Consider the following 27,117-nt stretch of genomic DNA (forward strand, 5'->3'; position numbering starts at 1 on the left):
TAGAAGAAAATACTGGAGTAAGTATGACTTTGGATTAGGCAGTGGTTTCTTAGATATTGACACCAAAAGCACACGTGGCAAAAGATAAAGTTAAGTTAGCACCATCAAAGTTTAGAATGTTCGTGCTTCAGAGAACACTATCAAGAAAGTGAAAAGACAACCCACAGAATGGGATAGTATTTTGCAAATCACATATCTGTTAAGGAACTTGTAGCTACAATAGATACAGAACTCTTACAACTCAATAAAAGAAAAGACCCACCTAGATGCAGTGGCTCATGCCTGTAATCCCAGCACTTTGGGAGACTGAGGTGGGAGGATCCCTTGAGGTCAGGAGTTCAAGACCAGCCTGGTCAACATGGCGAGACTCTGTCTCTACTAAAAATACAAAAATTAGCCAGGTGTGGTGGCACATGCCTGTAATTCCAGCTATTCGAGAGCTGAGGCATGAGAATTGCTTGAACCTGGGACGCCGAGGTTGCAGTGAGCCGAGATCGCACCATTGCACTCCAGCCTGTACAACAGAGTGAGACTTTGTCTCAAAAAAAAAAAAGTAAATGCTTACATTATTGATTTGAGATATTTCTTCTCTTATAATATGTCAAAGTGGTGCTATAAATTTCCCTCATAGCACTACTGTGGCTGCATCTCAGAAAATTTGACGTGTCATATTTTTACTTTCATTCAGTTCAAATTATGATCTAATTGTCCTTGAGATTACATCTTTGATCCATGGGTTATTTAATTTCCAAATACGTGGGGATTTTCCAGATATCATTCCGTTATTATTTTCTATTTTTCCTTTTTCTTCTATTTATTTATTTACCTATTTACTTATTTTCAGTTCCCTCTCAGGCTCTAAGTTCTGTTATTATTTTCTAGCTTAATTACATTGTGTTCAGAGATGTACTTTGTATTATTTAAATCCTTTCAAATTTATTTGTTTATTTTTTTTTCTTTTTTTTTTTTTTTTTTTTTTTTGAGACGGAGTCTTACTCTGTTGTCCAGGCTGGAGTGCAGTGGTGTGATCTTGGCTCACTGCAACCTCCACCTGCAGGGGTCAAGGGATACTCCTGCCTCAGCCTCCTGAGTAACTGAGATTATAGGCATAAGCCACCACACCTGGCTAATTTTTGTATTTTTTAGTAGAGATGGGGTTTTGCCATGTTGGCCAGGCTGGTCTACAGAACCCCTAACCTCAGGTGATCTGCCTGCCTCGACCTCCAAAAGTGTTTGGATTACAGGCGTGAGCCACTGTACCTGGCCTGTTAATTTATTTTTGTTTTATTTTTTATTTTTTTAGATGGAATCTCATTCTGTTGCCCAGGCTGGAATGCAGCGGCATGATCTCGGCTCGCTGCAATCTCTGTCTCCCAGGTTGAAGTGATTATCCTGCCTTAGCCTCTCGAGTAGCTGAGATTACAGGTGCATGCCAACATGCCTGTCTAATTTTTATATTTTTAGTAGAGACGGGTTCTCACCATGTTGACCAGGCTGATATGGAATGCCTGACCTCAAGTGATCTGCCTGCCTCGGCCTCTCAAAGTGCTGGGATTACAGACACGAGCCACCACGCCCGGCCTCTTTTGCATTTATTAAGACTTATTTTATGCCTCCAAATATAGTATATCTTGGTGGATGTGCACTTGAATGCCTATTCTGCTGTTGTTGGATATTCCATTCATGTTGTTTATGTGGAATTGGTTAATAGCATTGTTCACGTCTTTTTTTTTTTTTTTGAGATGGAGTCTTGCTCTGTCACCTAGTCTAGACTGCAGTGGCGCGATCTCAGCTCACTGCAACTTCTGCCTCCTGGTGAGTTCAAGCAATTCTTTGCTTCAGCCTCCCGAGTAGCTGGGATTACAGGCGCCCACCACCACACCTGGCTAATTTTTTGCATTTTTAGTAGAGATGGGGTTTCACCATCTGGGCCAGGCTGGTCTTGAACTCCTGACCTCGTGATCCACCCGCCTCAGCCTCCCAAAGTGCTGGGATTACAGGCTTGAGCCACGGTGCCCGGCCTGTTCAAGTCTTCTATACCTTTGCTGAGTCTCTGTAAATTATGACTGATAACTGTTCTACAACGGTTGAGAGTGGTGTGTTGAAACCTCCAACTATAATTTTGTATTTGTCTATTTCTTCTTAAGTTCTGTTATTGTTTTTCATGTATTTGATGCTCTATTTTTATTTGTGTATACATTGAGGATTATATTTTCTTTGTTGATTGACCTCTTTGTCATTATGATAGGTCCCTCTTCGTCTTTGGTAGTTTTTCTTGTTGTTGTTTTTGTTGTTGTTTTGAGACAGGGTCTGAATCTGCTGCCCAGGTTGGAGTGCAGTGGTATGATCACAGCTCACTGCAGCCTTGACCTCCCAGGCTCAGGTGATGCTCCCACCTCAGCCTCCTGAGTAACTGGGACCACAGGCACATGCTACCACATTTTGATAATCTTTTTAAAATTTTTTGTAGAGATAACATCTCTCTGTGTTGCCCAGGCTGGTCTCAAACTCCTGGGCTCAAGCAATCCTCCCTTTTCAGCCTCCCAAAGTGCTGAGATTACAGGTGTCAACCACTGTACGGGCTAGTATTTTTTGTTTTGAAACCTACTTTGTCTGATATTGATGTAGCCATTCCAACTTTTTAAAATTTAGTTCTGTCAAGGTATGTCTTTTCCCATCTTTTTACTTTTTTTTTTTTTTTTGAGACGGAATTTCGCTCTTGTTGCCTAGGCTGGAGTGCAATGGTGCCATCTTGGCTCACCGCAACCTCTGCCTCCAAGGTTCCAGCGATTCTCCTGCCTCAGCCTCCCGAGTAGCTGGGATTACAGGCATGTGCCACCACACCTGGCTAATTTTGTATTTTTAGTAGAGACGGGGTTTCTCCATGTTAGGCTGGTCTCCAACTCTTGACCTCAGGTGATCCAACCCCCTTGGCCTCCCAAAGTGCTGGGATTACAGGCGTGAGCCACTGTGCCTGGCGCATCTTTTTACTTTTAACTTATCTCTGTTTATATATTTCAATAGCTTTCTAATATTTACTATATAGTTGGGTTTTGCTTTTTTATCCATTCTAACAATCTCTGCCTTTTACTTGTAAGCATTTTTTTCATTTATATTTAATGTAATTATTGATATGATTGGGTTTAAATTAATCTTGCTATTGGTTTTTCATTTGTTCCATCTGTCTATTGGTTTTTTTTTGTTTGTTTGTTTGTTTTTTGTATTTGGAGACAGATTTGCCCTCTGTCACCCAGGGCGGAGTGCAGTGGAGCTATCACAGCACACTGCAGCCGGGCATTAGTCCATTTTTCTTTCTCCTTTTTTTTTTCTTTTGAGACAGGGCCTCCCTATGTTGCCAAGGCTGGATTCAAACTCCTGGGCTCAGGCGATCCTCCTGCCTTGATCTCCCAAAGTGTTGGGATTACAGGCGTAAACCACCACAGTCAGTCAGTTTGTTTGTTTGTTTGTTTGTTTCACTTAGGTACAGAATTCAATGCCAACAGTTCTTTTCTTTCAAGACTTTAACCATGTCACTCCACGGGGACGCTGTCTTGAGCCTTTGCTAAGCCTCATCCTCCAGGACCACACGGCAGGCAGGCGCGACAGCCCTTAGGTCCACCCCCACCCCTTAAGCTCCCTCCTGGAGGAGACAGAGACCTGGGACAGCTCCAGGGCGGGCGAGTCCGAGGGATGGGGGACGACGGGGCAGGGAGGAGTCCCCGACCTTTGGGATCGTCCCAACCCTTGGACCCCCTCACCCTTGCGGACGTTGAGGAGTGTTTAAATCTCCAAGATGCGAGTCACCAGTACGAAGCCACAGCCATTTCGCTGCTTGCTCGGTGCAAGTGCAGACGGTCCTCGTGGTTGAGCGCGGAGTCCAGCGCGTGGGCGGCGTTGGGCACCTTCGGCCGCGCCCTCCGCTCCACTACCGGTGAGCGGGGCCCGAGCCAGTCCCTAAATCCACGCGGCTGCCGGCTCCAGGGCTGGTGCTGCCGACCGCTGCGCGCCGCTCCCGGGCTGTCGCAGTCTCCCGTTGCCGCCGTCATGTCCCGGCAGCTGTCGCGGGCCCGGCCAGCCACGGTGCTGGGCGCCATGGAGATGGGGCGCCGCCTGGACGCGCCCACCAGCGCCGCAGTCACGCGCGCCTTCCTGGAGCGCGGCCACACCGAGGTAGACACGGCCTTCCTGTACAGCGACGGCCAGTCCGAGACCATCCTGGGCGGCCTGGGGCTCGGGCTGGGCGGCAGAGACTGCAAAGGTAACAGTGCTGCCCCGCTCTCCCTGGCCCCGGGCAGCACCCACGGCTTAGTCCGCCACACCACCCCCGTCCACACCGCAGCTCTGGGAACCCCAGGCTCCTCAGGCCCATCTAGCTCTGGACAACTGGACGGTGCTTTGTCCAGACTCCTTTTCTCTTGTCTTCTCTTCCGAGAGCTAGCCCAGTACCCTCATTGACGCCTGCATGACTTGGTCTTGCCTGGAATTACTTGGCTAGCCCCTCTCTGGAGCATGAAAAACATTGGAATCTGGCATTGTGCAGCTCCTGTCCCCACCTGTGCCCTCCAGGTGCCCTTGACGGGCCTGATCTGCAGAAATTCTGTTCTTATCGCCTGGCACTCCCTGGCACAGTCCAAAATCAGAGTTCGGACCCAGCACACTATCTGCTTCCTCCTACGCTCATGCCAGCCTGCTCGGGGCCCCAGACTTTGCTCTGGTAACTCACCAGGGTGACAATGCCCGGGAGCCTTGGCAGCTCCCTCAGCGAGATGGGGAATTGGGTGTGGTACAGGGTCTCACTGCCCTCTCTGTGGGAGGCTCTTTCTGAGGCTATTGGAGAGAAATGGACACTAACCCACTCCAGGAATCTCCAATTCTAGCGATGGCTGGGGAGCCGAGTGAGCACTTCTTGGGAAGGACCCCGTGAAGAAAGAACAGATAGGAGTTTGCCAGGAGGAGTAAGAGGGGCAAGGGCGTCAGGGCAGTGGGCATGGGTGTGGAAAGGCAAAACGTGGATTTGGCAATGCCGCAGGTGCTGGAGGAAGCAGGTGTAGCCCGAGGGGAGGATGTATGTAAACGGGCAGGAGGAGCCGCCCTCAGTCTGATGCCATTTGCAGTGCTTAGGCTGATACTTGGCAGGCAGATAGTGAGGGCTGTGAAATGTTAGCTGTTTCTTTGTTCTTAATATTAGCACCATTTGCCTCCTTCCACTCTGAGTGTCTGGGTGGAGTCTTGTCCATTTCTCCTCTGATTCACCACATGGTACATCCCAAACACAAGAGGCCTGTGTACACATCTCAGTGCCACACTCTTTCTAGATCACCTGGCTGCCACTCGGTGAGAGCTCTGATCTTATTTCCGGTCTTTTTGTTTTGTTTTGTTTTCCATACAGGGCCTTGCTCTTTTACCCAGGCTGGAGTGCAATAGTGTGATCATGGCTCATTGCAGCTTTGGCCTCTCAGGGCTCAAGCGATCTCCCACCTCAGTCTCCTGAGTAGCTGGGACTACTACAGGCCTGTGCCACCACACTCGGCTAATTTTTTGTATTATTCATCGAAACCAGAGTCTCACTTTGTTGCCCAGGCTGGTCTCAAACTCATGGGCTCAAGTGATCCTCCTGCCCTGGCCTCCTAAAGTGCTGAGATTACAGGTGTGAGCCACCACAGATCTGCACCCTCTGCCTGGCCCTTATTTCTGATTTTTTTTTTTTTTTTTTTTACTTTTTAAATCCTTGTCTTCTGTCTTTGAGTCCAAGGTTGGCTGGTGAAAGTCCTCAGATCTCAGATCTGAAGTTAAGTTCACATCGAGAAGCAGAGGGGTGATGGTGGAATGAAAAAATTCCAAATGAATAGTTCATCAAACCTGCTCCCTCCCAGGTCTCAAGGACTCTAGTGACTGCCCTCCTGCCAGCCTAAGTGACTTTCTAAGTGTGAAAAGTGGGAAGAGGACTCTCCACTCACCTGTTATTCCAGCCCACTAGGATCTAGGATTTTTTATTTTTATTTTTATTTTGAAATAGGGTCTCATTCTGTCATCCAGGCTGGAGTACAGTGGCATATTTGCTCACTACAGCCTTGATCTCTTAGGCTCATGTGATCCTCTCAACTCAGCCTCCCAAGCAGCTGAGATTACAGGCATGTGCCACCATGCCCGGCCAAATTTTGTATTTTTTATAGAGATGGGGTTTCACCATTTTGCCCAGGCTGGTCTCAAACCCCTGGGCTCAAGAGATCCACCCTCCTGGGCCTCTCTGAGTGCTCGGCTTATGGGGGTGAGCCACTGTGCCTCATCTCCAACTGAGATTTTTTTTTGGGGGGGACAGAGTCTTGTTCTGGCACACAGGCTGGAGTGTAGTGAAAGATCTCAGCTCACTGCAACCTCTGCCTCCTGGGTTCAAGCGATTCTTGCGCCTCAGCCTCTCCAGTAGCTGGGATTACAAGTTTGAGCCACTGAACCCAGCCTCCAACTAGGATTCTTAATAGGGGGCAGGGAGAAGAGTGTTAAGCTTACTTCTTTTTTTTTTTTTTTCTGACAGTCTTGCTCTGTCGCCCAGGCTTCACTGCAATGGCACGATCTGGGCTCACTGCAACCTCTACCTCCCAGGTTCATGCAATTCTTTTTTTTTTGAGACAGAGTCTCACTTTGTTGCCCAGGCTGGAGTGCAGTGGCGCGATCTCGGCTCACTGCAAGCTCTGCCTCCCAGGTTCACGCCATTCTCCTGCCTCAGCCTCCTGAGTAGCTGGGACTACAGGCGCCCACCACTACGCCTGGCTAATTTTTTGTATTTTTAGTAGAGACGGGATTTCACCGTGTTAGCCAGGATGGTCTCGAACTCCTGATCTCGTGATCCGCCTGCCTCAGCCTCCCGAAGTGCCGGGATTACAGGTGTGAGCCACTGCATCTGGCCGGTTCATGCAATTCTTGTGCCTAGCCTCCCAAGTAGCAGAGATAACAGGCGTGTGCAACCACCCCCAGCTAATTTTTGTATTTTTAGTACAGATGGGGTTTTACCATGTTGGCCAGCTTGGTCTCAAATTCCTGACCTCAGGTGATTTACCTGCCTCGGCCTCCCAAAGTGCTGGGATTATAGGCGTGAGCCACCATGTCCAGCCCTGAATTTTCATTTCTCTCTCCTCTCAGTGAAAATTGCTACCAAGGCCAATCCATGGATTGGGAACTCCCTGAAGCCTGACAGTGTCCGGTCCCAGCTGGAGACGTCACTGAAGCGGCTGCAGTGTCCCCGAGTGGACCTCTTCTATCTACATGCACCTGACCACAGCACCCCGGTGGAAGAGACGCTGCGTGCCTGCCACCAGCTGCACCAGGAGGTGAGGGGACCCCTGAGCTCTGGGAGGTGGTCCGCTGCTGCTCTCCTTATCCTGATCCTAATGGTGAGAGCAGAGGCACCAGGGCAGTCCCAGGGTGGAGCAGGGAACAGCCCCACTCCCAGGGGCCCCACCCTGGCCTCCCTTTCCTGGTCTGGGCTGCACTGGGTTCTGACTGGAGCCTCACCCGAGCAGGGCAAGTTTGTGGAGCTTGGCCTCTCCAACTATGCTGCCTGGGAAGTGGCCGAGATCTGTACCCTCTGCAAGAGCAACGGCTGGATCCTGCCCACTGTGTACCAGGTGAGGGCCGGGGCTGCAGAGGCCAAGGTCTCCAGAACTCCTGCTCATCCTGGGCTGTCTTTGCCCCTCTGACTGCCCCCAAACCCTCTGCATAGCAGCCACTCCCCTGCTGAAAGCCTGCAGATGGCTCCCAGGTACCCTCAGGATGCCATTCAAGTTCCTCAGGCCGGCCACTGGGCATCTGCTTCCTTCCTGCCTGACTGTGCACCTTGGACCCTTCCTTCCCCACCTTCCCCTGCACTCAGCCTGGAACAAGCCCTTCCCCCACCACTGCCCCTTCCCTGGGAGAAGGGTTCAGGTCTCACATACGTGTCTCTTCCTCTGGAAGTCTTTCTAGACGGGCCCAGAAGACCCTGAGACCTCAGGTCCTTGTTTACCTCCTCATGATTCATTGCACAAATATTTGTACACCTGCTTGGTGCCAGGCACTGGTCACAGAACTTTCTATTCTATTATGATTGCCTCATGACTCAATTATAACTGTTTATACTTGACCTTATTATAAAACCTTGAGGGAAGGGACTCTGTCCTTTTGGCTTAAGAATCTAAATCTGACAACCAGCCCATAGTTGGTGCTCATGAAAGTTGGCTGAATGAATGAATTTTCCTAGGGCATAAGCCCCTTTCACCAGCACCAGTAAGAATAAGTATATGCCCAGATGGTTAAAGTCCTAGAATTGTTAAGGTCTGAAATCAGGGTTCTATAAGGGTAAATTTGAGGTCCCTTCTTTTGACACGTCCACCCTCTCCCCGGGGCCCTTCTCATTGCAGGGCATGTACAGCGCCACCACCCGGCAGGTGGAAACGGAGCTCTTCCCCTGCCTCAGGCACTTTGGACTGAGGTTCTATGCCTACAACCCTCTGGCTGGTACGTGGAGCATTCCTGGCCCTGTGTCAGCCTATTCCCGACCCACAGATGCCCAGCCCAGGACCTGGGAAGCAGGGAGGGTTTGACAAGAGGCTGGGCTGCATCCTTCAGCCCTCCTGGGTCCCTGCCCCTCCCCTAGACCAGAGCCCTGAGGGATGTGGCAGCTTCTGGGGCACTCTGGGCCCCGGGCTGATTGCTGCCTTCCCACAGGAGGCCTGCTGACCGGCAAGTACAAGTATGAGGACAAGCATGGGAAACAGCCCATGGGCCGCTTCTTTGGGACTCAATGGGCAGAGATCTACAGGAATCGGTGAGCTGGGGGTGCTTGGTGTGGATGGCTGGGGTGGGGACAGCTTTGTATGGAATGAACTCCTGAGCTGCTCCTGGGGTAAGGCCTTTCCTTGCTGTCTGCACCTACTCCCCTGCATTCCTTCAGGAATTTCCAAACCCTCTGTGGGTTTTCTTGTTGTCTTGGGACCTCCAGGAGGAAAGGAGGCTCCCTGGACCTCGGGGTCTTGAAGTCCTAACTCTTTCCTGAGCAATCACCTGCTAGGAAGGAAAGAAAGAGCCCTGGAGGGAGGTCCAGGAGGCCTGGGGCTGAGTCCTGACCTGTCTCAGCGGCCTTTATGTCCGTAGGGGAAATGAGAGCAGGCTGCTGAGTTCTCAGGAATAAAGATTCGTTGAGGTCTCTGCTGAGGGGCCCAGCATCCTGGGTGGTTCTAATGCCCAGCAAAGTGGGAGACCTATGACCAGAAAGGACACCTGCCCCTCAGGGCTGCAGGGTGTGGGGTGGGGCAGTGGCCCTGGATGGCTCTTTGGTTGTGGCTCCCAGTGTGACCCTGATGGTACTGACACCTGTGCCACCGTCCCCCCTGCACAGCTTCTGGAAGGAGCACCACTTCGAGGGCGTTGCCCTGGTGGAGAAGGCCTTGCAGGCTGCGTATGGCGCCAGCACTCCCAGCATGACCTCGGCCGCCCTCCGGTGGATGTACCACCACTCACAGCTGCAGGTAAGCAGCCACCCTGGGCGCTCAGCTTCTTCCCTTCCAGGGGGACCAGCATTCATTACCTTAAGGTGAAGCCCAAAGCATTTGTTTTCTCGATTCCTCTGAAATTTCTTTCTTCCAACTCTCATAAACACTCTTCCCACTGGTCCTTTTTTTTTTTCCTTTTTGAGACAGAGTCTCGCTCTGTTATCCCAGCTGGAGTGCAGTGGCACAATCTCGGCTCACTGCAACCTCTGCCTCCCAGACTCAAGCAATTCTCCTCCCCCTGCCTCCTGAGTAGCTGGGATTACAGGCATGCGCCACCATGCCCAACTAATTGTTTGTATTTATAGTAGAGACGGGGTTTCGTCAAGCTGCCTATGCTAGTCTCGAACTCCTGAGCTCAGACAATTCGCCCTCCTCAGCCTCTGAAAGTGCTGGGATTACAGGCTTGAGCCACTGTGCTCGGCCTTCCCATTGGTCTTTGATGGTATCTGAGTGCCGGGCTTTGTAATGAGGGCTTCACTGCAGAGATTTCATTATTCCTTCGGCTTTATGAAATGACTATCCCCGTGTTATTGACGAGGAAACTGAGTTTCACCCAGCTGTGAAAGGGGCAGACATTTTAACACAGGTTCAACTGTAAAGCCCACTAGTCTCATTCTTTTGGTGGGAGCTGGAATTTCCCTCTCTCAGTGCCTTATGTCTTCCTCTTTCAAATTTGTATCCAACTCCAGCCTTAGATGTTGCAATAGTGTCTGGCATATATACAGTAGGTGCTCAATAAATGAGAGATAAGTGCTCTACATAATTTTTCACACATATAACTATGTTGAATATAGAGAAGAGGATTGAGTCTCAGAGAGGTTTAATAACTTAGCCACGTTTACACAGCTGCTGGGGGGCAGAACTGGGCTGTGAATGTAGGTCTGTCTGGAAGGGTCGTGTGGCAGCAGGGGAAAGAAAACAAGTTTCGAGTCACATGGGTACAGCTATCCAAGGCACCTTAAGTTCTTTCTGGACATATGGGATATAAAAGAGCCCAAATCTCGGCAGGGGCGTGACTGGGAGGGCTGTGAGTGGAGTCGCTGTGCAGCAGAAGAGGGTTGAAGTCTGGCTGTCTCCCTTGCAGGGTGCCCACGGGGACGCGGTCATCCTGGGCATGTCCAGCCTGGAGCAGCTGGAGCAGAACTTGGCAGCGGCAGAGGAAGGGCCCCTGGAGCCGGCTGTCGTGGACGCCTTTAATCAAGCCTGGCATTTGTTTGCCCACGAATGTCCCAACTACTTCATCTAAGCTCATCGTGGCTCAGGCTGCCCAAGGCTTTTCTGTCACCTCTTTTGCTCTCTTCTGCTTTGTCTAATTTAGAACTGCCTCAGTAAATTCTTAGGGATGGAAGTATTTGGACAAAAACCTAACAGTAGAGTCACTACCAAATGACGAATAAAACCTCCCAGGGTGCTGTGTGTTAGTCTGTTTGCATTGCTATCAAAGAATACCTGAGACTGGGTCATTTATAAAGAGGAGAGGTTTCTTTGGCTCACAGTTCTGCAGTCTGTACAAGGGGGTGTGGTGCCGGCATCTGCTCTTGGTGAGGGCCTCAGGAAGCTTACAATCATGGCAGAGGGGGAAGCGGAGCCAGGGCGTTACATGGTGAGAGAGGGAGCAAGAGACAGACGGGAGGAAATTCACACGCTGATGGTGGGGATGTAAAATGGTACAACCACTTTGGAAAATAGTTCGGCAGTTCCTCACAGGATTAAACATAAAATTACCGTAGGATTCAGCAGTTCCACTTGTGGGTATACAGCCAAGAGAAATGAAAACATATCTCCCCACAAAAAACTTGGGCATGAGTTTTCACAATATCATTACTCATAATAGCCAATAAGTAAAAACAACCCAAATGTCCATGAATGAATGAATGGATAAACAAAACGTGGTATATTCATACAACAGACTATTATTCAGCCACTAAAAAAAAAAAAAAGAGTGGCTCACACCTGTAATCTCAGCACTTTGAGAGGCCAAGGCAGGAGGATTGATTGAAGACAGGAGTTCCAGACCAGTCTGGGAAACAAAGCGAGACCCTGTCGCTACTAAACATAAAAACAAAATTAGCGGGGCCCCGTGGCACACACCTATAGTCCCAGCTGCTCGGGAAGCTGAGATGGGCAGATTGCTTGAGTCCAGGTATTCAAGTCTGGAGTGAGCTATGATTGTGCCACTGTACTCCAGCCTGGGCGACATAGCAAACCCTGTTTCCAAACAAACAAACAGAAGTACTGAAACACCTACAATGTAAATGCACCTTGAAGACATGTTAAGTTAAAGAAGCCAATTACAAAAGTTTCATATTGTATGGTTTCGTTTATATGAAATGTCCAGAATAGGTAAATCTATTTGAGAGAAAGAAAGTAGATGAGTGCTTGCCTAGGACTGGGAGGAGGTCTGCAAGGAAATGGAGGTTCACTGCTAATGAGTACAGGGTTTCTTTTGGGGGCGCTTATGAAGATGCTCTGAAATTGATTGTGAGGGTTGTACAACTCTGAATACATGAAACAGCATTAAATCATCACTTTAAGTAGGTCAACTGTATAGTGTCTGAATTATGTCTCAATACATTTGTTTTTAAAAAACAAAACAGGCCAGGCACGGTGTCTCATGCCTGAAATCCCAGAACTTTGAGAGGCCTAGGCAAGGGGATTGCTTGAATCCAGGAGTTCAAGAGCAGCCTGGGCAACGTGGTGAAATCCCATCTTGACAAAATATACAAAAATTAGCTGGGTGGTGGCAAACCCACTGTTTGGGTAGAACTCAGTGGGGGAAGCCTCATTTGTTCCCCGGTGTCTGAGAAGTGATTTAGCAGCTGTAGGCTAGGGTCACCTGAAGACATTCACTTATCAGCTGCTGTCATTAACTGGCACACACGTGGCCTCTGCATGTGGCTTCCAAGGGAGCACATCTCAAGCAATCTAGACAGAAGCCATGTGGCCTTTTATGTCTCAGCCTCAGGAGTCCATAGCATCATTCTTGTGTCCTGGGAGGGGAGTCAAAGATACCCGTGCAAAGAGCATTTGAGAGCATGGGGTGGTTATCTTAGGAAAATAAAGTGTAACACTGGGAGCAACGATCCTGAGTGGTCAAATCGAGATGAGCCCCAGGAGCTGCTAAGACTCCTGAGGATCCCCATCAGGGATGCATTCTCTGCTATGCCACATCCCACCTGTTAGAATCTTCTGGATACTATATCTCAAACATAGTTGATGTCCACTTGAATTCAGCCATTTCATATCTTTTTTCTCTTCTTTTTTTCCCACTCCACCTCCTCCCTCAGCCATTTTATATCTAAAGAGCTTCTTCAAGAGAGTTCCCAAACAGTACCTTAAATATATATACAATTCATATTTGTTAATTTAAAAACAAATGAGAAGGAACAAAAAGACCTAAAGGAGCAGAGCTGGATCTGGAGAGCGTCTAATATATTTATTTGTTCTCAAACTAAGGAAACTGCTCTGTGCTGTACAAAAGACTGGAGAAGGGCCAGGCGCAGTGGCTCACGCCTGTAATCCCAGCACTTTGGGAGGCCTAGGCGGGCGGATCACAAGGTCAGGAGATGGCGACAATCCTAGTTAACACGGTGAAACCCCGTCTCTACTAAAAATACAAAAAATTAGCCGGGCATGGTGGCGGTCGCCTGTAGTCCCAGCTACTCAGGAGGCTGAGGCAGGAGAATGAACCTGGGAGGCAGAGCTTGCAGTGAGCCAAGATCGCGCCACTGCACTCCAGCCTGGACAACAGAGCAAGACTCCGTCTCAAAAAAGAAAAAGAAAGAAGAAAAAAAGACTGGAGAAGGAGGTGACATAGATTTTGCACATGGGAATTCATGAGGAGGGGAGTTCCTGAACCTTCAGGCTGCAGAGAGGGCCATGGGCTGCCCTACTTGCTTCATTTCTGACCTGCTTGTTCCCAGTGACTGGGTTGGTTGGCATCACCAGTGTCTCAAATTGGGCCATTCTGAATAGATTTCAGAAGCAATAGGAAGGTAAGAGTGCCAGGCTCCACAATTGTTTATGAACAAGTAATTTCTGCTGCATGGATTTTTAATTTAATAAGGCTGTTTTTACCATGGCTTTTTTTTTTTTTTTTTTTTTGAGACGGAGTCTAGCTCTGTTGCCCAGGCTGGAGTGCAGTAGCACAATCTTGGCTCACTGCAACCTCTGCCTCCCGGGTTCAAGCAATTCTCTGCCTCAGCCTCCCGAGTAGCTGGGATTACAGGCGCCTGCCACCACGCCTGGCTCATTTTTTATATTTTTAGTAGAGACGGGGTTTCACCATCTTGGCCAGCCTGGTCTTGAACTCCTGACCTCGTGATCCACCCGCCTCGGCCTCCCAAAGTGCTGGGATTGCAGGCGTGAGCCACCGTCCTTACCATGGCATTTGTAAGTGTATGTCCACTGCAGAAACAAATTTGTATCGCCAATATTGAGCTTTATTAACTGAATTTGAAATAGCATTCAGAACAGTTAGATGCTTCCCCTCTGACAAAATGGATTTCCAAAAGCTTTACTCTGATTCCAAGAGTTGGATGGAAGACAGTTTATATATACAAGCTGGAAGCCACCACACCCAGTCTATTTCTTAAAATTTGGACAATTTATCAAAGTGATATGTGCCCATGGTTAAAAGCTGTCACTTTCCAAGTCTCATTCCTCAGAGGCAACTTCTAGAAATTCTTGCAGCTTTCTTTTCCTCTAGCAGTTAACTGCTGCGCTATGTCTAAAGTATACACTTGGCTGGGGGTGGTGGCTCACACCTATAATCCCAACACTTTGGGAGATGAAGGTGGATCGCTTGAGCCCAAGAGTTTGAGAATAGCCTGTGCAGGTCAGTGAGACTGTCTCTACAAAAAAAATTTAAAAAACTAGCCAGGCATGGTGTCATGGGCCTGTAGTTCCAGCTTTAGGAGGCCAAGACAGGAAGATTGCTTGAGCTCAGGAGTTTGGCCTGGGTATTAAAGCAAGACCGCCATCTCTCATTAAAAAAAAGCTACACACTTTATCGCTATTCCTTAATATATCAAATTTAGATGTCGTGTGTGGGCTGCTGGAAAGCTCTTGATCTTCTTAGATTTACCAAATCCACACCTGCAAGGTTAATTTTTGTGCACAATGTGATTTATTACTTCTTTTTGTTTTCTCCCCCTGGAGAAAGGCAGAAGCAAGCCAAGCTCCATGGAAGTGGTGCCAGTGCTAGTTTTGTTGAAATGGTCAAGGACTTAGGCAGCAGCGTCCAACATTTGGGTTCACCTTGTGTGCACTGCTGTGATTTACAGCCTTATTTGGATGATAAGGATGATCAGAAACCCCGAGGGTTTCTAATAATCCTGGCCATGATCAGGAACCACCGTCCTAAGCGGAGGTTTTCTCAAGCTTTTCACACTGCAGGGCCCAGGCTACAGCCCTGGAGAATCGAGGCCTGCTGGGTTTCATCCCATCTGTTCTTTACAGTGTGCAAAGCTGGCCAGGCCCCTTACCACCTTTATACTTGGCATTTAGCGCATGAGGCTGGCATGGGGCATTTCCTTTCCTCACTGAGCAGGTAAGCGAGGGCAGATGGCTCAGCCAAGGCCACAGAGCCAGGATCGGAGGTCAGGACTTGTCATGGGTCCTCGTGTCCCCCAGGGCACACAGGTGTGGTACTGTAGGTGCTGAGGGGTCCTAAGGTGGCGGGTGTTTGTTAACACCTGGTGAGGTTAAATGCTAGGGTTTTTTCTTCGAAATGGGGTCTCATTCTGTTGTCCAGGATGGCGTGCAGGGGCTCGATCACCACTCCCTGCAGCCTCTACCTCCCAGGCTCAAGTGATCTTCCTGCCTCAGCCTCCAGAGCAGCTGAGACTAGAGGCTCACATCACTACACCCAGCTAATTTTTTTTTTTTTTTTTTTTTTTTGTAGAGACAGGAAGTCTCCCTGTTATCTTGGCTGACTTCTAACTTCTGGCATCAAGCAATCTTCCCTTCTTGGCCTCCCAAAGTGCTTGGATTACAGGTGTGGCCATAACGCCTGGCCAAATGCAAGGATTCTCGCCTACTGCCTCCCCTCTAACCATCCAAGAACACGGATGAGGGGCCCAGAAACCTGCATGCATTCTGATGCTCAAAAATGTAAGACATCTACTTAGAAGCCATTAGCCCCTCAGTGCTTCAGGGACCTGGGTGCAGGCAACCGCCATGAGATGACCCCTAGTACTGACTCCCATGCAATCCTCTCCCCCAACCCCACTTCTGGAAGAAGCACCACTTCAAGGCCATTGCCCTGGTGGAGCAGGACCTGCAGACTGTGTATAGCACCAGTGCCCCTGGCATGGGCTCGGCTGCCCTGCGATGGACCACTCGCAAGCTGCAGGTAACCCAGCTGTCTCTAGATGCTCAGCTGCTTCTCTCAAATTCTATGGGGCTGGGGAGACTGGGGAAGCTGCGAGGGCTGTACAGTCATTTGGTCACTTCTGAGATAAGTCCTTTTCTTCCTATGAAGGCTCTCCATGGCCCAATTCTTTTGGGTGGGGTAAACCTGTTCTTAGACGAATTACTTAAGTGGCCAGGTTACCAACACTAGTTATTGCAATGGCCATGTTAAGTATGGTCATCTCAATTTTACATGAGGAAGCTGGCTCAGAGAGGCAATTTCACTTGCGTAGGGTCCCACAGCTACACATGGTAGGGAATGAACGTGGGTTTGACTGAAACTAATGTTTTTCTTTTTGTGGGGACAAGGTCTTTCTCTGTCACCCAGGCTGGAGTGCAGTGGCTTGATCATGGTTCACTGCAGCCTTGACCTCCAGGGCTCAGGCAATCCTCCGCTTCAGTCTCCCATGTAGCTGGGACCACAGGCGTATACCACCACGTGACTAACTTTTGTATTTTTTGTAGACAGGGGTCTCACTACGTTGCCTGGGCTGATCTGTTTTTTTGAGACGGAGTCTAGCTCCGTCGCCCAGGCTGGAGTGCAGTGATGCGATCTCTGCTCACTGCAAGCTCCAACTCCCGGGTTCATGCCATTCTCCTGCCTCAGCCTCCTGAGTTGCTGGGACTACAGGCGCCCGCCACCACGCCCGGCTAATTTTTTGTATTTTTAGTAGAGACGGGGTTTCACCATGTTAGCCAGGATGGTCTTGATCTCTTGACCTCGTGATCCGCCCACCTCGGCCTTCCAAAGGGCTGGGATTATAGGCGTGAGCCACCACGCCCGGCCTGAGCCTGGGCTGATCTTGAGTCTTTGGGCTCAAGCAATCCTTCCATCTCAGCATTCCAAATTGCTGGGATTACACGTGCGAGCCACTGCATCTGGTCTGAAACCTACATTTTTAACCATTAGCCTTTCCTGGGTCCTTGGCTGCCCACCCTGGAGACAGCCCAACCCTGTGTGTAGTGGCAGGGCTTCCATCTCCCTGCTGTCCCTAACCCCCTTCTCCAGCTTGGGTATTATATGGTTATGGCTTCCCTTTAGTGAGCACCTGTTAAGTGCCAGGTCTGCAGGCAAAGTGCTTCACACAATTTCTAATTCAGACAAGTGGCCTGAGAAGTAAAGGAAGTCTGAAGCTGAAAGGCTGGGTGACTGATCCGGGTGTACCCAGCTGCTGAGCAGCAGATGAGTGGCTCTGAAGTCAGCTGTCTACAGCTGAGACAGCGTGGAGGCAGGGCTTTAGAGCCCAATGGTCATGGCTGTTTGCAAGCAGTAATGCAAGCAAATAATGAATAACCAGAGCCCAGTTAGCAGCGGGGCCATGGGTGGGCGGGGCATGATTAGTCGCTGTGCAGCAGAAATGTGTTGGTCTAGCTATCTCCCTTACAGGACATGCATGGGGACATGGTCATCCTGGATGGAGCAACTGGAGAAATTGGCAGCAGCAGAGGAAGGGCCCCTGGAGTTGGCTGTCACAGAGGCCGCTGACCAAGCCTGGCACCTGAACATCCCACTCCTCCTCCAGGTCTGGCTAGAACTGGCTCAGGTGCGGAGGGCACCACCTGCCACCCTTCATTCTCTCCCCCTGGCCAGTTTTGGCCTTAAATGGTTGTAGGCTGCTTTCCCCTCTCAGCCCAGTTTGCAGATCGTCCTCTACACTCCTGCAGTCTTTCCAGTCCTCCTTGCGAGGCCAGAGGGCTGGGCCTGAGCTCTCCTTCAGCACTTCCTGCTGAGGCTGGTGCTTGACCTGGCTGAGGCCTGGGTGAACTTGGTGAATTCATTTCCTCTTCTGCCCGGAGCCTGTTTCCTGCTGTCCTTCCCAAGGGCGTGGTGAGAAGTGGGCGGGAGTAGGAAGTCTTCAAAGAACAGAGGCATTGAGAGGGTGTCAGGGGCACAATGCCGCTGTGAAGGTCACTGCACACCGTGGGATCCAGCCTGACCTCCCAACAGCAGGGCTGGAGGTGGCCCTCTCTTCCATGCATGGCAGGAAAGAGGGCCACTGTACACCCTGAAGCTGATTTACTCTCATTCAAAACTGCTTTCATGAAATACAAATGGAACAATGTGGGCTGGATGCGGTGGCTCACACCTATCATCTCAGCACTTTGGGAGGCCAAGGTGGGTAGATCGCTTGAGCTCAGGAGTTTGAGACCAGCCTGGGCAACGTGGTGAAACCCCATTTCTCCTTAAAATTTTAAAACAGAAAAATCAAAAACAAACAAAAACAAATAGAACAAGGTGGACAAAAATCTACCATTAGAGTCACCAAGAATAAAACCTCCCAGGATGCCGTGGACACTTTAGACGCTGGCTCTTGACTTGCAGTGACGTCACTCTCAGCCCAAGCCTGTCCTCCTGGCATCCATCAGATCTGCAGCCCTGGTTTGGAAGTGTGTGGAGACCTAGGAAGGATACCTAATTTTCCTCAGCAAATCCCTCTGCCAAGGGGTACGCAGGGCTGAAGAGAAACCCCAGTTCTGGTGTGGAGCTGTGCTGTCATGGCAGTCCCAAGGCAGCCAGTGGAAGTTGGCTGACAAGGCAAACTAAGGCAATCCACGCAGAACAAATCCAATGGCCACCCAGGCTGGAGTGTAGTGGCATGATCATGGCTCACTGAGCCTCCAACTCTCAGGCTTAAGCAATTCTCCCACCTCAGCCTCCCAAGTAGCGGGCACCACAGGCACATGGCACCACACCTAATTTTTTTTTATTTTTTGTAGAGATGGGATCTTGCTGAAGTGCCCAGGCTGGTTTCAAACTTCTGGGCTGGGCTCACCGAAGGCCTCTTTTCTAAGAAAGAGCCCTCTCCCTCCTCTCCCTCTTGTCTCCAGGAGAGACATCCTGCAAAGTTGTATTCTTTTTTTTTTTTTTGGGGCGGAGTTTTGCTCTGTCGCCCAGGCTGGAGTGCAGTGGTCCAATCTTGACTCACGGCAACCTCCGCCTCCCGAGTTCAAGCAATTCCCTGCCTCCTACAGCCACATGCCACTATGCCCAGCTAGTTTTTTTTTTTTTTTCTATTTTTAGTAGAGACGGGATTTCACGGTGTTAGCCAGGATGGTCTTAAATCTCCTGACCTTATGATCTCCCTGCCTCGGCCTCCCAAAGTGCTGGGATTCCAGGCATGAGCCACTGCGCCCGGCCCAGAGTTTTATTCTTTACAGGAGGTCAGTGCCCATCACGTTCCCTGTCTACAGACAAATAAAAAGCTGTTCTCTCCAGAGGGGTGGCAGCAGTCCTGATGGTTCAGTGAGACCCAGAAGGTTCCAGGAGACCTTCAGTCCTGAGTCCCTTTCAGTCATCGTCTTCTGAGTCTGACTCTTCTGTGGACTCGGATGCACTCTCTGGCAAGTCGTCTCCCATCTGCTGGAACCTTCCCGACTGTGAATCCCACATGTATTTGATGGTCACCTTGAATTCAGCCATCTCATACCCAAAAAGCTTCTGCAAGAGACAAAAGGAACAAAGAATCAGGAGGAATGAAGGTATTCAAAGTGCAGGGGGGCGTTTTCAGCAGGTAGAGGAAAGCCAGTGCCCCCGCCCGCAACAGCCTGCAAGGCGCCAGACTCACCAGGACGCGAGCCTGCTCTGGGGTCAGCACATCGCCCTCCTTGCATACCTCGTAGTCAGACAGCAGAGTCACCACACCTGCAGAAGAGGGTGGCTCTCAGTTACCTCTGGCCCAGAGGCCTGCAGAACCCTCTCTGCCCCTGCCGCGTTGGGAGGAATCCAGTCAGCCACCTGCCCTCCCCACGGCTCCAACACACACTGGGCAGTGGCTGTCTCCCTGAGGTCCCTTTGATTTGCCGCAGCCTCGACCTCCTGGGCTCTAGTGATCCTCTTGCCTCAGCCTCCCATGTAGCTAGGACCACAGGCACACACCACCATGGCTAATTTTTTGACTTTTTTTTTTTTTTTTTAAACAAGTGCAAGGCCCCTGATGGGCCTCAAGGGCTGCATTTTGACTGTAAGTTACTGTCTGCTTTCACCCCCACTGTGAGGCGTGCATTCTTAGCCCCATTTTCTCATGAGAAAATGGAAGCTTGTAGAAATAACTTGCTCAGCTAGAAAGGGATGAGCTTGCAGGCCTGTGATCTTGGACTCTAGGCTGTGATCTTTTGGCTCCAGGGCTGCCCATACCTCTCTTGAGGGCGGTGGGCAGGCCCAGCTGCCTGAGCTGTGGCTCCATGGAGTGGGGGAACTGCTCCAGGGGCCCTGGATCCAGGCTCACAGTGAAAGCTGCTTTGTTACCAGCTCGGGCGTAGTCCATTTCTGTGTATTTTGTGAACCACCTAAGGGACAAGAGAAGTGGTAGGAGGGGATGCTCCTGGCCACGCCACCAGCCCATGAGTCAGGCTCCCCGAAGTGTCCCGTGGCCCTGGGCCTTCCCCCATCACAGACCTTGGCTGCTGGCCAGCAGCTAGCCCAGAGCACCATGCTGGAGAGGACAGAGAGGGCTGTGGTCCCAGGCCACTAGCTCAGTGAAAGGCTTCCAGGAGCAGTTCCAACTTGATGCCACATATGGAATGAAGTTCCTGCATCATTCCCTCCCTGAAATCCCCTCTCACCCGCCTCTTTCCCTCCGTTCCTCAGCAGTACTTACTCATTCACCTCCTCCTTTGTGCGGTTGGTGAACAGGAGACCCACTTCACCCCTCAACCTTTTGCTGACCTACAAATCAAGAGTGAGGCCAGCTTGGTCACATTAGAGCAGTGGTTCTCTATTAGGCACATTTTTGCTCACCAGGGGACATTTGGCAACGTTTAAAGACGTTTCTGGTTGTCACAGCAGGAAGGAGTGGGAAGCAGGAAGCGTGCTATTCCCTGGGTCCAGAGGTGAAGGGAGAAGCCAGAGCTTTAAGCCAGGCCCTGCTCTCCCTGAGCCTCGGGCCTGCCGATGGCTGGGAGAGGCTGTCACGTGGGAGTAGTGGGCGAGAAGGCAGCTTTGCCTTGGCCCCACCCCGTGAGGACCAGAGACTTACCTGGTGCAGGTTGTCTTTGTATTCATCAGATGGGCTCCGACCCAAGGCCACCATCATCACCTTGTTTTTGCCAAAGAACATCCTACCAAGCAAGAGAAAGAGCATTCTGTGAAGGAAGTGCCCTGCCCTCCCCAACCCTCAGCAACATGCAAAGCAGCTCTGGTCCCCAGTGAGCTCAGGCCCAGGCTGAGCCAGTGGCACCCACTTCTCCATGCTGCCTGGCCACACTGTCCCTACCTCGGGGTCCCTTTCATTATGTTCCCACCCACAGACTCCTGACATGGCAACATTTTGTCTCCCAGCCCATCACGAGCATCATGTACCGGTTCTCTATCTGGATGTATGCGGGAGGCATGTTAACAGCCTGAACCAGAGCTGGTGCGGCAAGAGACCACCACCAGAGCCACCTGCCCCAGGACGGAAACTTGCCATGTGGTTCCTGCATCCTGCTCCCAGGTCACTGTCTGTGTCCCAGTGTCCATACTGACATTCTAAAACTGGTGTGATGCTCCTAAATGGCCCAGAGTCCAGGGTTAAAGGGCCACTTCTCCTGAAAGGACCACCTCTCAAACATCTCCTGAGCAACTGCCAAGTCCTGCCCCTAGGAGCTCAGTGCAAAATCTGCTTTTTTTTTTTTGAGGTGGAGTTTCACTCTGTCACCCAGGCTGGAGTGCAATGGTGCAATCTCAGCTCACTGCAGCCTCTGGGTTCAAGTGATTCTTCTGCCTCAGCCTCCTGAGTAGCTGGGATTATAGGTGCCTGCCACCATGCCCGGCTAATTTTTGTATTTTTAGTAGAGAAGGGGTTTCGCCATGTTGGCCAGGCTGGTCTCAAACTCCTGACCTCAGGTGATCCGCCTGCCTCAGCCTCCCAAAGTGCCAGGATTACAGGCGTGAGCCACCGCACCTGGCCCAAGACCAGCTTTAACAGTGAAAAGGAAGTGCTCTTCAGTGGCAGGTAGCACTTTGTCCTTATTAAGGTGTCAGCAGCATGACCCAGGCACCTAAAGGGTCAGAAATTGCTCCTGTGCTTTGAGAGCAGCCTGGCCGGGTCCCCACTCAGAAGGGCCTTCTTCCCCCTGCCCGCTCACCGGCTGTGCTTCCAGGCGTTCCGGATGTCCTTCAGCTTGCTGTTCCTCATGTTGGCCACAGAGAAGATGAAAAGGTACTTGTAGGTGTCTACACATTTCCGAAGCTGTGGGACAATTCACGAGGCTCTGAGTTCAAGCAGCAGCATACGATGGGCACTACTCTGGCCTCAGATGGGAATGAATCTGCTCTAGCGCCCTGACAACTATGGAAACTGGAAGAACTGGAGGCCTCTAATTTGGTTGTCTCCTACCTCCATTACTGAAATTAGGATCCCTAACCACAGGGGAGGCTGAGCCATGGATCTACACCCCACGGCCTTTTCCAGGTCTCTCACTTATCTATGACCAGCAGTGGAACTGATCATCAACTGTTAACCTAGAAACATTCACCCACACTAGGAAGGGTCCTGCTACATGGAAACACATGGAGCCTCACTGTTATAAGGGGAGGCAGCTGATCGGTACTGCTCTGCACATGGTGCTAGCCAAAGCCACCATGAGGCGGCCTCTAGGAGTGGAGTCATTGTGCAGGAGGAGACTGTTTCACCCAGCCTGCAGCCCAGGTTGGCAGGTCAGAAGCTGTACAGACAGTGGGTTGGTGCAGTCACCTACACCTGGTAAATCTCCCAGCTCTTTTTTTTTTTAAAGACAGGGTCTCACTCTGTTGCCCAGGCTGCATACAACCATGTCCAGCTAGTTTTTTTTTCTTCTCTTTTTGTAGAGATGAGGTTTTGTCATGTTGCCCAGGCTGCTCTTGAGCTCCCAGACTCAAGCTATCCGACCCACTTGGCCTCCCAAAGTGCTGGGATTCCAGGCGTGGCCCACCGTTCCTGGCCTCCTCCTGTTTTTTGACATTGGGCAGGCTAACAAACCTCTGTAAGCTTCAGTGACCCCAAATGCAAAACAGCAACATCATCACCTAGTACCCACATCAAGGGATGTTATGAGGATGGAGTGGAACAACGCATAAGAAACACAGTGCAGGACAGGGCACAGAGTACAAGCTAGTCAAAGCTGGAAATCATCACTATGGAAGTTTTTGCTGGTGCTGCTGCTGGAGGAAAAAGGCCTGGATTAGCAGCTCGGAGATTTTTCTTTTTTTTTCCCCACTAGTATGCTCCCCGGGCCAACAGTCCTATACCTACCTTTATAAACCAAACAATCGCAAGCTCTAGAAAAAGAACAACCTCTTACCTCTTCTATCAGGTTTTGTTTCAATTCCAAGCCTTTCTTGGCAGTTTTGGTTAAGGAGACTAATAAAAACAAAAACGAGAGAGATGATGAGAGACCAATCTAAATGCATTGGAGACTTATTTTCTTCTCCCCTTTGGCAAAGAGCACTCAGTTGGATGCAGCCATTCTGAAAAAAGGCAGCAAGGCCTTTGTGGCCATCATTTCTGGCACACAAAGCCATTCCCAGGGCCCATGGAATGCCTACTCATTAGCATTCCTGGGCCTGAAGATCCCTGGATATAACTCCTGCTATTTAGACAAACTAGGCCTTTCTTAGCCCCTAAGGCTGACCCAAAACACTTGATTGCAGTGTGGGGGTGGAAGGTGTTCCTGCTGCTAGAAGTGCTCTCAGTAGCAGACCTCACACCTGCTGGCTGAGGCAGACCCCTGTTTTTTTTTTTTTTTTTGACATGGGGTCTCACTCTGTCACCCAGGCTGGAGTGCAATGGCACGATCTGGGCTCACTGCAGCCTTGAGCTCCTAGGCTCAGGCAATCCTCGCACACAGGACTACAAGCACACACCACCATGGCCTGCTAATTTTGGCTGGGACCACAGAAATGCACCACCATGCCCAGGTGAGTTTTGTATTTTTTGCAGAGATGGCTTTTGCCATGTTGCCCAGGTTGGTCTTGAACTCCTGGGCTCAAGAGATCTGCCTACCTCAGTCTCCCAAAGTGTTGGAATCATAGGTGTGAGCCACCATGCCTGGCCCCTTACTGCTCTTGACCATGATGCAGAGGCCACTCTAGCTGGCCTATGCTGTGCAACCATGAGGCTGGGGACTGAATCTCCTGATATGTATCTGCACTTCAGTATTGCAATTTGGACCCAAAGACGCAGCAACACCTCTCTGGGGAGGAACATGTACCTCTACTGTAAAAATGGCTGGGGCCCAATTTGCCCTCTACCCACAGAGTTTGGCATTTGCCAGACCTGACCCAGGCCCCCTCCACAGAATCAAATCGTTCCAGAAACACTTAACAGAACTCCAACTGCAAAGCTCCGGGCGCCTTCACAAAGGGACCCAGGCCTCTCTTCTTTAACCTGCCCGGCACTCAGCTCCTCTTAACGAGGTACCACACAGACAAAGACAATGACATCGGTCAATGGTAAGTGGAGCAGAGGAGGGCAAACGAAATATAGCAGGCCACTTCCCGTCATTTCCACTGTTATACCTTTGGCTCAAGCCAGCATCACCCTCTCTTGGATTAATGCTGGGCTCACTGCTTCCATTCCTGCCCTCTGCCCTGTCTTCCCCAACTATTCTCACCAAGGCAACCAGAGTGACCCTTTATAAGTAAAGGTAAATCACATGGGTCCTCTGTTACCCAATTCACCTGGGCAGGAAAGCCAATGCCTTGCCAAGGCCGAGGAAGTCCTGCCCTCTCTGCCTAATCCCCTCCCCCAACTCTATTTGGCTCCTGCTCCAGCCTCACTGGCCTCTTGTCCCAAACATGTCATATCTGCTCCCATTTCAGAGCCTTTTCACTTCACGTTCCCTCTACTTGGAACAGCATTCTCCCAGATAATTCCACAGCTGCACAATTCCACAGGTTGCTCGCTTCCTTTCTTTATTTTCTGCTCATTTGTCACTTCATCAGTGAGACCTTTCCCGACCACATTATATCACCATCTCTTCACCCCATTTTCAATCTGATGTTTAGCATTTTGTGGAATGTGTTTCTCCTAAAACGTTAGGCTCGATAAGAAACAGGCTTTCCTTGTAACTGCTGTATCCTCCAGTGCCTAGAAAGTGCCAGACCCCTAAATATTTTTGAATATTCCAAGGAGCCGGGTTGAGAGAGAGGCCACCACAGCAAAGGTGGTCAAAAATGGTCTCTTGAGAGGTGCTCAAGTCGGGTGTAGTGGCTCACACCTGTAATCCCAGCACTTAGGGAGGGTGAGGCGGGAGGGTGGTTGGAGCCCAGGCGTTCGAGACCAGCTTTGGCAACACACTGAGAATCGTGTCTATAAAAAATAAACAAAAAAACCTAGCTAGGTGTGGTGGCGTGCGCCTGTAGTCTTAGCTACTCGGGAGGCTGAGGTGGGAGGATTGCTCAAGCCAACGAGGTCAAGGCTGCAATGACTTATTTTATTTATTTATTTTTGAGACGGAGTCTCGCTCTGTCGCGCCCAGGCTGCAGTGCAGTGGCGCGATCTCGGCTCATTGCAACCTCCGCCTCCCAGGTTCAAGCGATTCTCCCGCCCCAGTCTCCCAAGTAGTTGGGATTACAGGCACCTACCACCATGCCCATGTAATTTTTAGTATTTTTAGTAGAGAAGGGGTTTCACCATATTGGCCAGGCTGGTCTGGAACTCCCAACCTCAGGTGATTCGCCCGCCTCGGCCTCCCAAAGTGCTGGGATTACAGGCGTGAGCCACCGCATCCGGCCTGCAGTGTTATGATCGCGCCACTGTACTCTAGCCTGGGCAACAGAGCGAGACCCTGTCTCAGAGGGGTCCTATTAACTGACAACTAAGAAGGCGCAAGCCATACGAAGAGGTAAGCATGCCAGGCAGAAACAACCGCAGACACACACACGGGAACAAGCCTGTGCTGAAAGAAGGGAAAGGGGAAAAGCAGCCAGGGTGGCGGGAGCGCAGGAAGAGAAAAGGCCGAGGTTGGCAAAAGTGGGCCGAAACGGCACCAGGCACAGCCGGGGACGGTGTTCAGGAGCTGCCTCCCAGCCCAGTGGGCCTTGCAAGAGCACTTGAAACTAGGCAAAAAGAGTCTCCGCTCCCCGGACCCGACCAGGCGTCAGCCCCCTCTGGCGGTTTTACAGCCCCGAAGCCCCCATTCCAGCTCGCAGCGAGGCAGCGGAACACCTCGAGGATGTCCTGGCGTTCCAATCTGCGTCCCCGCCGCCCCGAAGCCCTCACCGCAGGCTGGGCAGCCAGCCCACGGAGCTCCACCCAGGGTCCTGACGCCCCTTTCGCCCACCTTTCTTGTCGCGCTTGGATTTGGGCATCGCGCTGAATCCACGTGCGGCGGAAGACGGTGCACCCCGTTAGGACCGCGGCGGCGCGGGGGCCTCTGGGACGGCCCTCGGGGGCTGCCCCTCGCGTGTGCCTGACCCAATGTGCACTGCAGCCTGCCTCTCCCTGCCGAGCCGTCGCCTGCGCTTTCTCCCGCGCCTGTAGAGCGACTTCCCGCGTGCCGAGGCCGCACCCGAATCCCGAGCGTCCGACCGAGGGCCTCGCGCGCGGTCCCAGCTCTTTGGTCCCGCGGAGGCGGAGCCCGCGGCGCGGTGCATGCCGGGACGGCGGTGGGCGGTGCCTGCGCTCGCATCATGGCGGCTGAGTGGGCTTCTCGTTTCTGGCTTTGGGCTGCGCTGCTGATTCCTGTGGCCGCAGTCTACGAAGACCAAGTGGGCAAGTTTGATTGGTGCGTACGTGTGGAACATATTCGAGAGATAAGTGGCTGTTTCCCTAGTACCTGTCTCCTACCTGCTAAAGGTTGTCATGTAACAGGATTCGCCGCATAATTTGCAGGACCCAGTACAAAATGAAAGCGTGGGGCCCCTTGTTAAAAAATTATTAAGGATTTAAAGTCTTCGGAAGCAGAGCTTTAAACCAAGTGTTAGGGGTCCTTCTAAGCTGATCCTTGTGTGTAAGCCGGACCTGCCATCCAGGCATGCTTGGGGTGCCGGTCAGAGGTCACTGATCCCTTCCTCCCTCGTCAGGTTCCATTTTTTTGACTGTGAGGTTTCTGGTCTACCAGGTGTCAGAGATCGCCAAGCCGTCAGTGAGCTTTAATTCCTACTCGAATTGGTGTCTTGTAGGCATGTGAACAGGAGCTTTTGTCTTCAAAGTCCTAAACTGAGTCTTTTGCCAGTTCTCATCAACTTATTCTGGCCCTGGGCTCCGAGCAGGATTGC

At 50.9% G+C, this 27,117-nt stretch overlaps 3 protein-coding genes across 12 annotated transcripts in view; 2 read left to right on the forward strand and 1 right to left on the reverse strand.

The window, feature by feature from the left end:
• Window positions 1-3,152: 3,152 nt before the first annotated feature.
• LOC100456086 (aflatoxin B1 aldehyde reductase member 4) lies at window positions 3,153-12,067 on the forward strand. The gene is made up of 7 exons (XM_002811379.5): window positions 3,153-4,258; window positions 7,138-7,325; window positions 7,518-7,622; window positions 8,394-8,490; window positions 8,701-8,800; window positions 9,371-9,500; window positions 10,609-12,067. The coding sequence occupies exons 1-7, from the start codon at window positions 3,691-3,693 to the stop codon at window positions 10,768-10,770; spliced, it is 1,350 nt and encodes a 449-aa protein (XP_002811425.2). The 5' UTR covers window positions 3,153-3,690; the 3' UTR covers window positions 10,771-12,067.
• Window positions 12,068-17,991: 5,924 nt separating this feature from the next.
• Window positions 17,992-26,531, reverse strand: MRTO4 (MRT4 homolog, ribosome maturation factor). 2 transcript variants are annotated; one of them, XM_054540714.1, is made up of 8 exons: window positions 26,120-26,531; window positions 23,199-23,257; window positions 22,005-22,108; window positions 20,915-20,996; window positions 20,537-20,604; window positions 20,074-20,225; window positions 19,505-19,581; window positions 17,992-19,377 (listed from the first exon to the last, which is right to left on the reverse strand). In XM_054540714.1, exons 1-8 carry the CDS (start codon window positions 26,529-26,531, stop codon window positions 19,228-19,230), a joined length of 1,104 nt encoding a protein of 367 aa, XP_054396689.1. In that variant the 3' UTR covers window positions 17,992-19,227. The 2 variants fall into 2 exon arrangements, with proteins under 2 accessions (XP_054396689.1, XP_002811429.1); XM_002811383.6 differs by having other exon boundaries at window positions 26,181-26,362.
• The window catches only part of EMC1 (ER membrane protein complex subunit 1), a 32,844-nt gene continuing 32,237 nt past the window's right edge, over window positions 26,511-27,117 (forward strand). For 8 of the 9 annotated variants that reach the window (XM_009234156.3, XM_009234157.3, XM_009234160.3 and 5 more), the window contains exon 1: window positions 26,511-26,624. In XM_009234156.3, coding sequence (XP_009232431.1) covers window positions 26,530-26,624 — 95 coding nt within the window. In that variant the 5' untranslated portion in view covers window positions 26,511-26,529. 9 annotated transcript variants of the gene reach the window in all.

The sequence above is a fragment of the Pongo abelii genome, chromosome 1, assembly GCF_028885655.2.
Source record: "Pongo abelii isolate AG06213 chromosome 1, NHGRI_mPonAbe1-v2.0_pri, whole genome shotgun sequence".
In the NCBI taxonomy this organism is placed as follows: domain Eukaryota; kingdom Metazoa; phylum Chordata; class Mammalia; order Primates; family Hominidae; genus Pongo; species Pongo abelii.

Coding starts and splice junctions, on each gene's coding strand:
- LOC100456086 (XM_002811379.5), top strand. CDS start 3,691: ATGGGGGACGACGGGGCAGGGAGGAGTCCCCGACCTTTGGGATCGTCC. Junction 7,623..8,393: donor TCCTGCCCACTGTGTACCAG/GTGAGGGCCGGG, acceptor TTCTCATTGCAG/GGCATGTACAGCGCCACCAC. Junction 9,501..10,608: donor ACCACCACTCACAGCTGCAG/GTAAGCAGCCAC, acceptor TCTCCCTTGCAG/GGTGCCCACGGGGACGCGGT.
- MRTO4 (XM_054540714.1), bottom strand. CDS start 26,531: ATGATGCGAGCGCAGGCACCGCCCACCGCCGTCCCGGCATGCACCGCG. Junction 20,997..22,004: donor AACGCCTGGAAGCACAGCCG/GTGAGCGGGCAG, acceptor CTTGCTTGGTAG/GATGTTCTTTGGCAAAAACA. Junction 19,582..20,073: donor GCCCACCGCCCTCAAGAGAG/GTATGGGCAGCC, acceptor CCTCTTCTGCAG/GTGTGGTGACTCTGCTGTCT.